Source organism: Danio rerio, chromosome 5 (genome assembly GCF_052040795.2).
Source record: "Danio rerio strain M-AB ecotype USA chromosome 5, GRCz13ab, whole genome shotgun sequence".
Classification (NCBI taxonomy): Eukaryota; Metazoa; Chordata; class Actinopteri; order Cypriniformes; family Danionidae; genus Danio; species Danio rerio.
The window spans coordinates 24,417,950-24,430,032 of NC_141025.1; the positions used below are offsets into that span (position 1 = coordinate 24,417,950).

A 12,083-nucleotide genomic window follows, 5' to 3' on the forward strand; every position below is an offset into this window, starting at 1 on the left:
GTACTGTGTGTGTTTACATTTTTCAAGATCTGATTCATTTAACTGAAACATTTCATTTCAGTTAGCTTTTATTTTGTAGCTCAGCAAGAAGACAAACAAACAAAAAAATGTTACGTCAAATTAGAAATGACAATCCTCGTGTTAAAGGCATTTGCCTCAACCCTCTCCATCATTCTCACTCTCTTCTCAGATAGGATGGTGGGCCAAAACAAAGGTTGCAATGGGTCAACTTTGGCCAGTGGGCCCTACTCTCTGTTCTAAAGTGTTGCCGTGATTTTTACGGAAAGATTTCTCTAGTGCTCACCAAGGCTGTATGTACCAATTACAAAATGTAGTGAAATATAATTCCAATGTAAAATAGCTGCCATTTGTAAATGTCATTTAATATTTGGATGTCGAATTTGGTCGTATCATGCAATTCTTCAACAACATTTCTTTTAGGGTTTTTTTGTAGGCTTGCAAGTCTTTACTGTCAGTTTTGATAAATATTTCATTAAATTAAAGTGTTCATCCTGAAAAAGATGTTAAAATAATTTCTAAAAGCATTAGTCTGTTCCTCACACAATGCTATCACATGACTTAAGAAGACTTTCCCTCTAATATAGTGTACAAGTCCTACAGATCTTTTAAAAGGCAGTCATATAAAGCTTCTTTTAAGTTAATTTAGTATTTCTTTACATTTTAATTTCATAATTTCATAAGATGATTTAAATAGAATAACATTGAATGACAGATGCAATTAGACAGTGCTTTATGGTGTGAGGATATCATAATAAAGGATAATATATCTGTATATTATTAAGACACAGTCACTATTATATTTAAAAGCTTTTGGCACTATATACTGTTTTGTATCTGCACAACTCTGGTTTGCACTCTATGCCATGTGCCCTTAAGTGTAATTGTATTTATTGTAATTTCTTTTGAAAAATTCTACTTTTTGTATAAATAATATATGTTAGGCACTTGGAGTCTAAGAGTAACGCAGTTTCGATTCTCTGCATTTCCTTTAAATGTGGGTAAATTGACAATGAAGCTGACTTTAATATTCTAACAGTATTAAGGTAAAAAGTATTAATGTAAGGTAATCAAACAATGTACATGTAATGAAATGTAATAAACACTGTATAGTCTTCATTGTAATTTCTTGTGGCCAAATGATTTGAATTAGCTTGAAATTTTACACAGTCGCATACCTTAAAATACATTTGTTTCTGTAGACATTCTGTACAAGCTTAAATTCTGAACTGTTTCCTGGTTAATTATAATCACAGCTCAAAGTTACAGATTCTGTGCTTTGACTCTTGCATATTCGCAACTTACACTATCGATGCTGAAACGATATTGTGCAGCCCTAATTGAGACCACTGGCTGAGCCTATAATACATAAAAGAATTTCATCATTTCCATTTCATACACTAGTTATCTACAGTATATTCGCAAAGAGGAGAACAACTTCTTTCTATTGCCAATATTTGTATTATTATTATGATTGCTGCAATATTGTGTTATAAACACAAGGTGGAGATGGTCTCTCTCCACATCCCATTCAGTGCAGCTCTGTGTCAGCCGCTCTCCTGTCATCTCGGCTCTGATCCTGTGCATTAGCCGATGACAACTCATGAAAGAGAGAAGAGCAGAAGGGCACCTCATTTCAAGTGTCCTCTCACTCAATCTTTATCTGCAACCGCGCTATAGACTTGATTTCTGTGAGGTGACACGGAGCGCATGAGTGACTGATCGCGTGCATGTTTGAGTACTGTCTACATACACCGTATATCTGTTTTCACACACTTGTGTTAGCGAGCAATCGTGACATTAAGGTGAAATGACAGGATGAGCTCATCAGCAGGGCTTTATCTGGGTCATCTTAAAACTGCCCTGTTCCTTGTCATCTCAAAAACACGTACACGCACATTCTTCTGCCTCTGGCTACCTCACATGAAAACTGTATCTGAGTTTTTTTTCGTCACAGATGGTCACATGTCTGTGGTGACATGTCTTTGTCAGATTTCCAATTGGCTGCCATCATGTTTTACTGTCAGAATTTACTGCAAGTAAACGCACACAAATATCTGATCTCTCTCTCTCTCTCTCTCTCTCTCTCTCTCTCTCTCTCTCTCTCTCTCTCTCTCTCTCTCTCTCTCTCTCTCTCTCTATATATATATATATATATATATATATATACATACATACATACATACATACAGACAGACAGACAGACAGACAGACAGACAGACAGACAGACACACATATATATACTTTCCAGCCACTTTATTAGGTATACCTGTCCAACTGCTTGTTAATGCAAATTTCTAATCAGCCAATCACAAGGCAGCAACTCAATGCATTTAGGCATGTAGACATGGTCAAGACGATCTGCTGCAGGTCAAACCGAGCATCAGAATGGGGAAGAAAGAAGATTTAAGTGACTTTGAACATGGCATGGTTGTTGGTGCCAGACGGGCTGGTCTGAGCATTTCAGAAACTGCTGATCTACTGGGATTTTCATGCACAACCATCTCTAGGGTTTACAGAGAATGGTCTGAAAAAGAGAAAATATCCAGTGAGTGGCAGTTCTGTGGGTGCAAATGCCTTGTTGATGCCAGAGGTCAGAGGAGAATGGCCAGACTGGTTGCAGCTGATAGAAAGGCAACAGTAACTGAAATAATCACTCGTTACAACTGAGGTATGCAGAAGAGCATCTCTGAACACCCAACACATCCAACCTTGAGGCAGATGGGCTACAGCAGCAGAAGACACAAACTCCTGTCAGCTAAGAACAGGAAACTGAGGCTACAATTCACACAGGCTCACCAAAATTGGACAATAGAAGATTGGAGAAACGTTGCCTGGCCAGAATTTGGTGTCAACAATATGAAAGCATGGATTCATCCTGCCTTGTATCAATGTTTCAGGCTGGTGGTGGTGTAATGTTGAGGGGAATATTTTCTTGGCACACTTTGTGCCCATTAGTACTACCAATAGGGCATCGTGTCAACGCCACAGCCTACCTGAGTGTTGTTGCTGACCATGTTCATCCCTTTATGACCACAGTGTACCCATCTTCTGATGGCTACGTCTAGCAGAATAACGTGCCATGTCAGAAAGCCCGAATCATCTCAGACTGGTTTCTTGAACATGACAAAGAGATCACTGTACTCAAATGGCTTCCACAGTCTCCAGATCTCAATCCAATAGAGCACCTTTTAGATGTGGTAGAACAGCATCATGGATGTGCAGCAGAAAAGTCTGCAACTGCGTGATGCGATTAGGTCAATATGGACCAAAATCTCGGAGGAATATTTCCAGTACCTCGTTGAATCTATGCCAAAAAGGATTAAAGCAGTTCTGAAGGCAAAAGTGGGTGCAACCTGGTACTAGTAAGGTGTACCTAATAAAGTGGCCGATACGTGTAGATAGATATTACAGCTGAATAATAAATTTCAATATATTGTAAATTTTCAAATCGCAATATACAGTACATTTCAAGAGATTTAATACAAGGGTATTTTTGTGAGCCTGCCACCAGCACACACTGAAAGACTTTTCAGCCCACCAGGAAACATAGTTTAATGTCAATGCACATCTTTCAAATCAAGCAGAATGGGCATGCTGTTTTTTGTCCGAAAATCTGTAACAATTGCATGTTTATGGATGCAGAAATCCTGTAGAATCGATTTATCTGCCATGTTAGGAAAGCAATAAAACAGCAAAAGTAACCCCACTGTGTTAAGTGTTTCTGCTTTCCTAATTGTTCTTTATGTTTACATGTTTATAAAACTATACCAGTGAAGCTAAGTAGTAGCAGTATTTATTTGATTTGTTTTTGTTTGTTTAAATAAGTAAACGTCTGATTTATGCAACAGTTGTTCAGCTTCAGAAGTTGCAGTGATACATTCTATTCCCTGAAATAATCTGAAAAAAACACAGTGCGTTTATGAAGTGTGCTTCACACAGGTGAGTAGACTTGACAAACCACCTGTAGAAGCACTCTTCTCTCTCTATAAAAAAAAAAAAATACTCTAGCACTTAATTCTCTGAGAACTAACAATTCTTTCATTCATTTATTTTCTTTTGGGCGTAGTCCCCTTTATAAATATGGGATTGCCACAGCGGAATGAACCGCCACATTTTCCAGCATGTTTTACACAGCGGATGCCCTTCCAGCCGCAACCCATCTCTGGGAAACATCCATACACACTCATTCACACTCATACACTACGGACAATTTAGTCTACCTAATTCACCTGTATCTCATGTCTTTGGACTGTGGGGGAAACCAGAGCACCCGGAGAAAGCCCATGCAAAACAGGGGAGAACATGCAAACTCCACACTAAACGCCAACTGACCCAGTCGAGGCTCGAACCAGCGACCTTCTTGCTGTGAGGCGACAGCACTACCTACTGCACCACCGCATCGCCCGAGAACTAACAGTTCCATAGTATAATTAGTACTTCTTGTGTGTATTGCCTCTTCTTGTTAATTCGCTGAATGCCTCCTCCATTGTAAGTCGCTTTTGACAAAAGCATCAGCTAATGACAATGTAAATGATAGCAAGCCACCACATATTTTACTTCAATATTGCACTGCCCTTATACACACACACACAAACATACACAAACACACGCATATGCAGTAGTCAACATTTGAAGTGGATCAAAACATTTAAATAAAGTTCTTTAATTCTCTAATTCTTGTCTTAGGACAATTTTGGAAAACATTTTGATCCACTTCAAATGTTGACTGCTGTATTGGCCCTGGTTCCCTGAAATAATTTTTAGGACCCAATCTGAAGATCCAAAACATTAAAAAGTGCTTATTTTTATGGTGTGTATTTATTTTTCTTGCTGGGCTGAACATGCTGATTGTAAATGTGTACATGTGATGATATCTCTTTCAGTTGAGAACTTCGCTCATAAAATGTGGGAGTCAAATAAGCAACAATAATTCCTCAGTGACACAGTCAAACAAATATCTGCTTCAAGAAGATGCATTTCTGATGTAAGAGGCAACAAAGCCACTGTAACAAAAGAAAAACAGGCATGCTTGAACAACTTGTGCTTTTTATAATCGCATATTGTGAAATCATGGAATGCTGTTGTTTTGTTTAGACGTCATTAGTCGGTGTTGTATTAATATTGTAGTCAAAACTACAGCAGAGTTTGTTTGGAATCAGAGACTCATCTTTTCAGTGCTTTCAGTCCGCTTGTTTGCATTTGGATGGCAGCATTTCACACTTACATAAATGATCCACACTAACAGCAATTGCCAACTGAAGCTACAAAGTAAGTGCGAGCACACTCTTAGCCATTTAGTATTCAAGTTCCTAACAGCAGCAATTTTCTGTCATTCTTGTTTAGTGTTTCTCAATCCTGTAATCAAAGCCCTGCACATTCTGAATGTCTCCTTCAATTGACAAACTCAGTTCAGCTACTACTGGCTAATGAAGTGAATAATGTACATTAGGCTTTTCAGACAGGCAGAAAGAAATATGATTTTTGGCACATCCATAGAAGACTCTGGCTGAATTATCTGAAGATGTATAATTCATAATCAGCATTTGTGTAGTAGCTCTGATTTGCTTGTAAAACAGTGTAATAATCAATATATGTTGTCCTTTAAACATTAAGGGTAAACCTATAATAAAGTAATTTATAAAAAAAATGACTGTAAATATATCTAAAATGTTAAAAACAATCTATTTCAGATAAATAGTGTTCTTTTGAACCTTATATTCATTGAAGAATCCTGCCAAAAATGCCTTATGTCCGCAAATCAAATTAAGCCAAGCAACTGTGATTATAATTATTGTTTTCTAGCATATCATCAGGATCATATGACAACTTATACTGATCTTGTACTGCATTTACATTACGTTTGCATTTAGCAGACACATTTGTCCAAAGTGACTTACAATTGAGGAGGCATTAATCGACTCAATTCAATTCTTATTATACAAAAAAACTGTTTGTGCTCAGAGAATTAAGTGCTAGAGTGAGATGTTTAATTAAATTGCTTGGTGCAAGAAAAGAGTGTTTTGACAGGTGGTTTGCCAAGCCCACTCACCTGTGTGAAGCACAATTCATAAATGCACAATTTATGAAATGTATACACAATTTATTTTTAAAAAAATGTTGTACAATAAAATTGAAGTTTTAAACTGCAACATTACAACTTACTAACTTCTTTCAAAAAATAATACCAACCCCAAACATCCAAATGGTAGTACACTGTAAAAAATTCTGGGTTATTCCACACAATTCCTTTATGCTGTTCCAACACAAATCTTTACAAATTTAGGTGGATTTAACATAAAACTATTAAGTTGCTGCAAAAAAAAAATTAATAACTCATTTTAAATGGGTAGCTAAAATAATTTTTTGAGTTTATTTATAACGACTAGATCTGTTATATTACAGTTTATAAGGGCAAGATCCAAAATATTGTTGTAGGCCTCAAAGATACAATTCTTTCTTATTATCATTAGTTACCACACCAGATAATTTGACTAAAACTGTTAGCTGAAACCTGGTGCCATACCTAGATAACTGGTATGCACCAGACCGAATCAGCATGTGAATTTTGGTGCCTAATTTCTGTGCCACTAGTGCTGCGACAAGGACATAAGCATCAAGAGGTACAAAAGCACACATAGGTACATGTTGTGTCACACCATCTCTAAACTTTTAATTCTAAACAACTCTGAGGGATACAGACACTGTTGTCGATGTTAGGCATTTGTTGTTGTTGCTTACATATAGAAGACAAAACGCGCAGTATGGCGCATCCTGTGAGCGACTACCGTTATAAACAAGTATAATCGCATTCTGTCAAATTTGATTAAGCTAAGCATTCTAAAGTATGTCTTTATTTTACAAGCAAGGATTCTGACACACCAATGTGAAGCAGATGCTTTACAAAAGTTGTGTGTAAGGGGGGAAAAATGTCAAACATAATGAAATATTTAAGGGCACATGGAATCAACTTAAAGGAATGCACTGTCTTTGACATTTTTATGGAAACCAATACTTCGATTTTAATATGATTAAGACCATACTCTGCTTAAGAGTCTAACATGTAAACAGCGACTTTTGATTACTTTGACCACAGACACCCGCGTAATGAAATGCAGAGGCTTTTTTTTCCATTAGGGTTGTGGTATCAAATTCAACTAAAACAACACCCTTCCACCAGTCCTTACATCATACTCTTATTCAATACCTCAGTTTGTCACGGTCCACCGAGGCATGAACAATATGTTGCTGAATGAAAGTGAAACTCCCGAACTGCAGTTAAAATAGCAAAAATTAAAAATGAAACACCCGAAATTACATGAAACTTCAGAAATGGGTAAAGTCTATATGATACAGCAGCACATTAATATATAGCCTCATTTTTGTGACACTGTATTAAAATAATTAATATTTTTACAGTACTGTGATGGTTGGGTTTAGGGTTGGGGTTGAAATTAAAAACTTCAATTTATTGGGTAATTAAACCCTCCTGTCGCCCCTTACTTTAGTGTTCCTGGTCAAAATTGATGAGTGGTTTTAACTGCTATTAAATTAGCACAAAAAATTTTTTTAAAAGTAAATTTTTATTCAACATTCTTTAGCTGTGCACAATATCTTAAAGTAGTGTTTAAGGTGAATTTATTGAATTATAAAATGACTGCAGTGAAATTACAAATAGCGAGTGAGTTGTGGTGGTGTACAGTAAATGGGGATGTTTTCTGTCTGATGGATGAATATAGTCTGGATACCCATTCATTTCCTATGGCGGTCACTTCTGACCGGAAACACCACAAGTGTAATAAGGCTGACTAAAACACTCAAAGTTCAATGAAAGAGGTGATCATCACTTTCATACGTTCAAATGCATAGTGTGGAGGATATCATAAGGCCTTGAGGCAATCAGATGTAAAGCACAATGTTTATGAGTATTTTAAGTTGTAAATTGGAAAAGTTGGGTAGCGTGGTGACGTTAATGGATCTATGTGCTGTAACATGTAAATCAGAGTAGGAACATTCAAAAAGCAACTCGTGTAAACACCTTAATCATATTATTGTCTTATTCCGATTAAGGCTAATCATTTGATTACTGACGTCCATGTAAACATAGTCTCAAGCCCCAAACCTAGAAAAAAGGAGTTCACTGATTTTGATGACAGCCTTTCTAATGTAATGCCTAGCTAATGTAATGTTAATAACATAATGCAAATCTTAAATTCATGCTAACAAACAAATTATCAAATAAAATACATTAATGCAATTTAATATATAAACTAATAATCAATGTATACTTTAATTAAAAATGTTTATTAAAATGATAAAAAATAGATTTTTTTTGTCAAATAATTTTGTGGCTCATAAGTATCGGTGCATGTATCGTTTTGGCACCAGAACCATTTTAAAAGAATCGATTTCGCAAGGTATCGAAATAACCCCAAACGATACCCAACCCTACTGCTAGCAATGATACATTTGGTAGTTCATTCTTATTGCTGTCTTACCCTGAAGAACTCTTTGGTGGAACCAGAGTCGAGGGTCCCATAGGCGATCTCTGTCTGCTTGGCCAGGTCTTCTGCACTCTCTATAGGTGACACCATCCTCTCCACGGTCAGGAAAGCAGCCAGATTGGCAGTGTAGGATGAAATGATGATGAGGGTGAAAAACCACCAGACACCTCCAACAATACGGCCTGACAGAGACCTGAGAGACAGAGAGGAAGACGGGAGAGAGACAATAGGAGAGCAAACAGATCCCCAGTGAAAGGTTAACTTTTAGTACAGATGTATTAAAGCTATTACTGCCGATAAATGAAGAAATGGACAAAAAAACGACCACAGAGTACAAGAGAAGCTGCAGTTTTGACAAGTCTGTCTCATGAGAGAGAAAGATGAGGATGAGAAAAAACATCACCTTGAGAATGAAAGACACGAATCCAGGAGGAAATTGGGTGAGTAAGATGGGGCAGGAAAAAGTGAATGAATGAACAGACGAATGAGCGAAGAGGGCTGACACTCCTCCACTGAAACAGTTTATAAACACCACACTGCTGACGGTAAAACAGAGACATGCAGCAAGAACACGGTAGCCCTCCAAGAAAGAGAGAAAAAGAGCGAAGGAGAAAATCTGAACATTTTACAGTCAACACATGGTGAATATAAATTATTTTAGTCGGCGCAAAGCATCGCTTAAAGCAGAGGTTCGCAAAGTTTGAATAGTTAGCAAATCTTGTTTATAATGTGTTAATCAATATAAACAGACTGCATTAGTTTGATTGAAGTACAATACGAAGAGTAATCATTTGGAATATAAATGTTAAAACAACTGTTATCTATTTCTGGAGGACCAGCAGCTCTGCACATTTTCCATGTCTCGTTAAGCAAACACACCTGATTTAGATCATCAGCTCATTAGCAGAGACTGAAGGACCTGTAATGTGTGTGACAGACATAGGAGACATCCAAAACATGCAGTGTTGGTGGAGCTAAGCCAAAACAATCTGAATTGTGATCATTTGAATTATTAAAAATTGTAATAAAACTGAATATTAAATGCCATTACTTATTTTTTTCTTAACTTGAATTAGAATTTTTTTAACTTGAATATTGAACATCTGAAATTTAAGACAACTGAATTTTTTATGTCAGATTTTATAGACTTGTTTTCAAACTTGGTTTTGAATTCATAGATTGCAGATATTGAGTCTGTAAAAATACAGCTTCAAGTTTTCAAGATTAAGAAATTCAGAACACCAAATTCAAGATGTTCAATATTCAAGTTAAGAAATTCTAATTCAAAAAATTTTTTAATGGGATATAATACTCAGTTTTATTGAATTACATTTGTTAATAATTCAAATAAACACAATTCAAATTCAGATTGTTTTGGCATATTATTAGCTCTATAATTTTAAACTTTTTCAGATTCTGGAGTTTTATTTTGATGAATAGAACATATTAGAAATAAAAGCTGTAGAAAATAATTTACTGTCAATTGAAATTGTCGTTGATTTATGTATTTTTATTAAAATAGTTAATGTAAATTTTTCACAGTTTACCTGTTTAACACTGCCAATAATAAAATTAAATGTTTTTTGCAACATTTTTAAGCAAAGATGATCTTTTCAAAGCTTTGACAAATACATCGTATCATTATGCAAAATATGAAGTTTTTGTGCTTTAATTATTTTATTAAATTAAGTTTTAATACTACCACTCACTGTTTTTAAAGACCTTTGACAAGTTGTGGTGCCCCTTTTTAGATTATCTCCTGGCTGAATGAATATATATTTATTAATTTTATTATTAATATTTTTATTCATTCATTCATTCATTTTCAGCTTAGTTTCTTTATTAATCAGGGGTCACCACATCGGAATGAACCGCCAACTTATTCAGCATGTGTTTTACGCAGCAGATGCCCTTCCAGCCGCAGCCCAACACTGGGAAACACTCACACACACATACACTACAGAAAATTTAGCTTACCGAATTGACCTATAGCACGTCTTTGGACTGTGGGGGAAACCCACGCAAACACGGGGCGAACATGCAAACTAAACATAGAAACTGTGTCAACTGACCCAAACAAGGCTCAAATCAGCGAATTTCTTGCTGTGAGGTGACAGCCCTACCCACTGCGCCACCCCTATTATTATTTTTTTTACTTATTAATTATGTTTATTTACTTTTTTCAATGGAAAGTTATAGGCTGTTGAGGGAAATATATGTTTATTTGGGGTAGTGTTAATAAAAACATGGAAGGGTAATTATAAAATGAATGTTGTAATTGATATTCTATGTAGAAAACCCAATAAAATAAATTTGCTATATTAATTAAGTTTTAATTTTTCAACAGTAAACGATTTTTTTAATTAAATACTAACAATGGCTAATGATTAAGACACTTGAAACAAAAACATGCATTCAATTATTTACACCATTCAAGTTTCATTCGTTTTAAAGATGAACCCCAAAAAAGAAAAAAAGGAGAACCACTGATTTAAAAGAAGCTGTATTTCATAAGAGAAAAAGAGGAGATAAAGACATTATCAGCTGAAATAAGAGTGTTGTGAATGATGACTGATTGAATGAATGAATGAAGTGATAAGATGGGTTAAGGTGAAGTGATAAGCTTATTTAAAAAGTGAAACACTCCAAGTAGAATAACATATATGCACCATGAAAGACAAGACGACCATAAAATGCAAAGATGAAGATGAGTATGGAGAAACATGAACGGGCTAAACAATACACCAACCTTGGTGAGATATCGCATCCTTGCTGCATGAACGCTCCAAGAGAGAACCAGAGGCTGTTAAAGATGCCGAAGTCGTTTGGCGGGTCGGGCGGCGTCTGCGGGTCCTTCGTCTCTTCATTGTCATCCAGGTGCCATTCGTACGGACTGAAACGACTCACCAGGAAGAGAACCACGCTCACACCGATATACGCAAACACGATACACATCCAGATCTCATAGGCCAGAGGGTCCAGGAAGGAGAAGACCCCTGGTTTAGACTTCTGTGGTTTCTTGATCATGATGGAAATGCCCAGACTCATGAAGGGCTTGGAGAAATCTATCACCTCCTCCCGGACAAGGGTTATAGTGAGAGGAGCCACAGCTATATCTGCTCTCTGGAAACACGGAACACAGTAAAGCTCAGTTCTTATATAATAAATATAAAACAATGGGCATGGGTTGACGATGGAAATGCGATTGGACTGTGATTTTTTTTTACATGTAATGACTAAGCGAAAAATGGCAAGCAAACCAATACACTATTTGATTTAGTAGCAAGTTCATGACAACCAAAAAGGGAGGCCTTTTGGCTAATTGTTTATATTTAACTGTTATTGTTGTAGATGCCTGCATCTCATAAGGCCTTTTTGTAGCCATCTGCTTATAAATCAACTTAGAACCACATTTAGATTGCAAAATTGTATTAATATTGTTAGGATGCATTAAGTTCCGTAAAGTATAGATACAGTGCTGAACATATGAGTACACGCCTTACAAATCTATCTTTTATATTTATGCATATACATTAGATTAGTCAGTACTGCAGCTAAATC

The 12,083-nt window shown here is 36.2% G+C and overlaps 1 protein-coding gene across 11 annotated transcripts in view; it reads right to left on the bottom strand.

The window, feature by feature from the left end:
* Positions 1–12,083, bottom strand: part of gria3a (glutamate receptor, ionotropic, AMPA 3a) — a 76,860-nt gene that overhangs the window by 25,307 nt on the left and 39,470 nt on the right. For all 11 annotated transcript variants that reach the window (XR_015489914.1, XR_015489913.1, XR_015489912.1 and 8 more), the window contains 2 exon segments: positions 11,272–11,645; positions 8,517–8,715 (listed from right to left, as the gene is read on the bottom strand). Coding sequence is in view for 6 of the 11 variants with exons in the window: in XM_087251170.1 (XP_087107296.1) it covers positions 8,517–8,715; positions 11,272–11,645 (573 nt within the window). In the remaining 5 variants the exon portion in view is untranslated.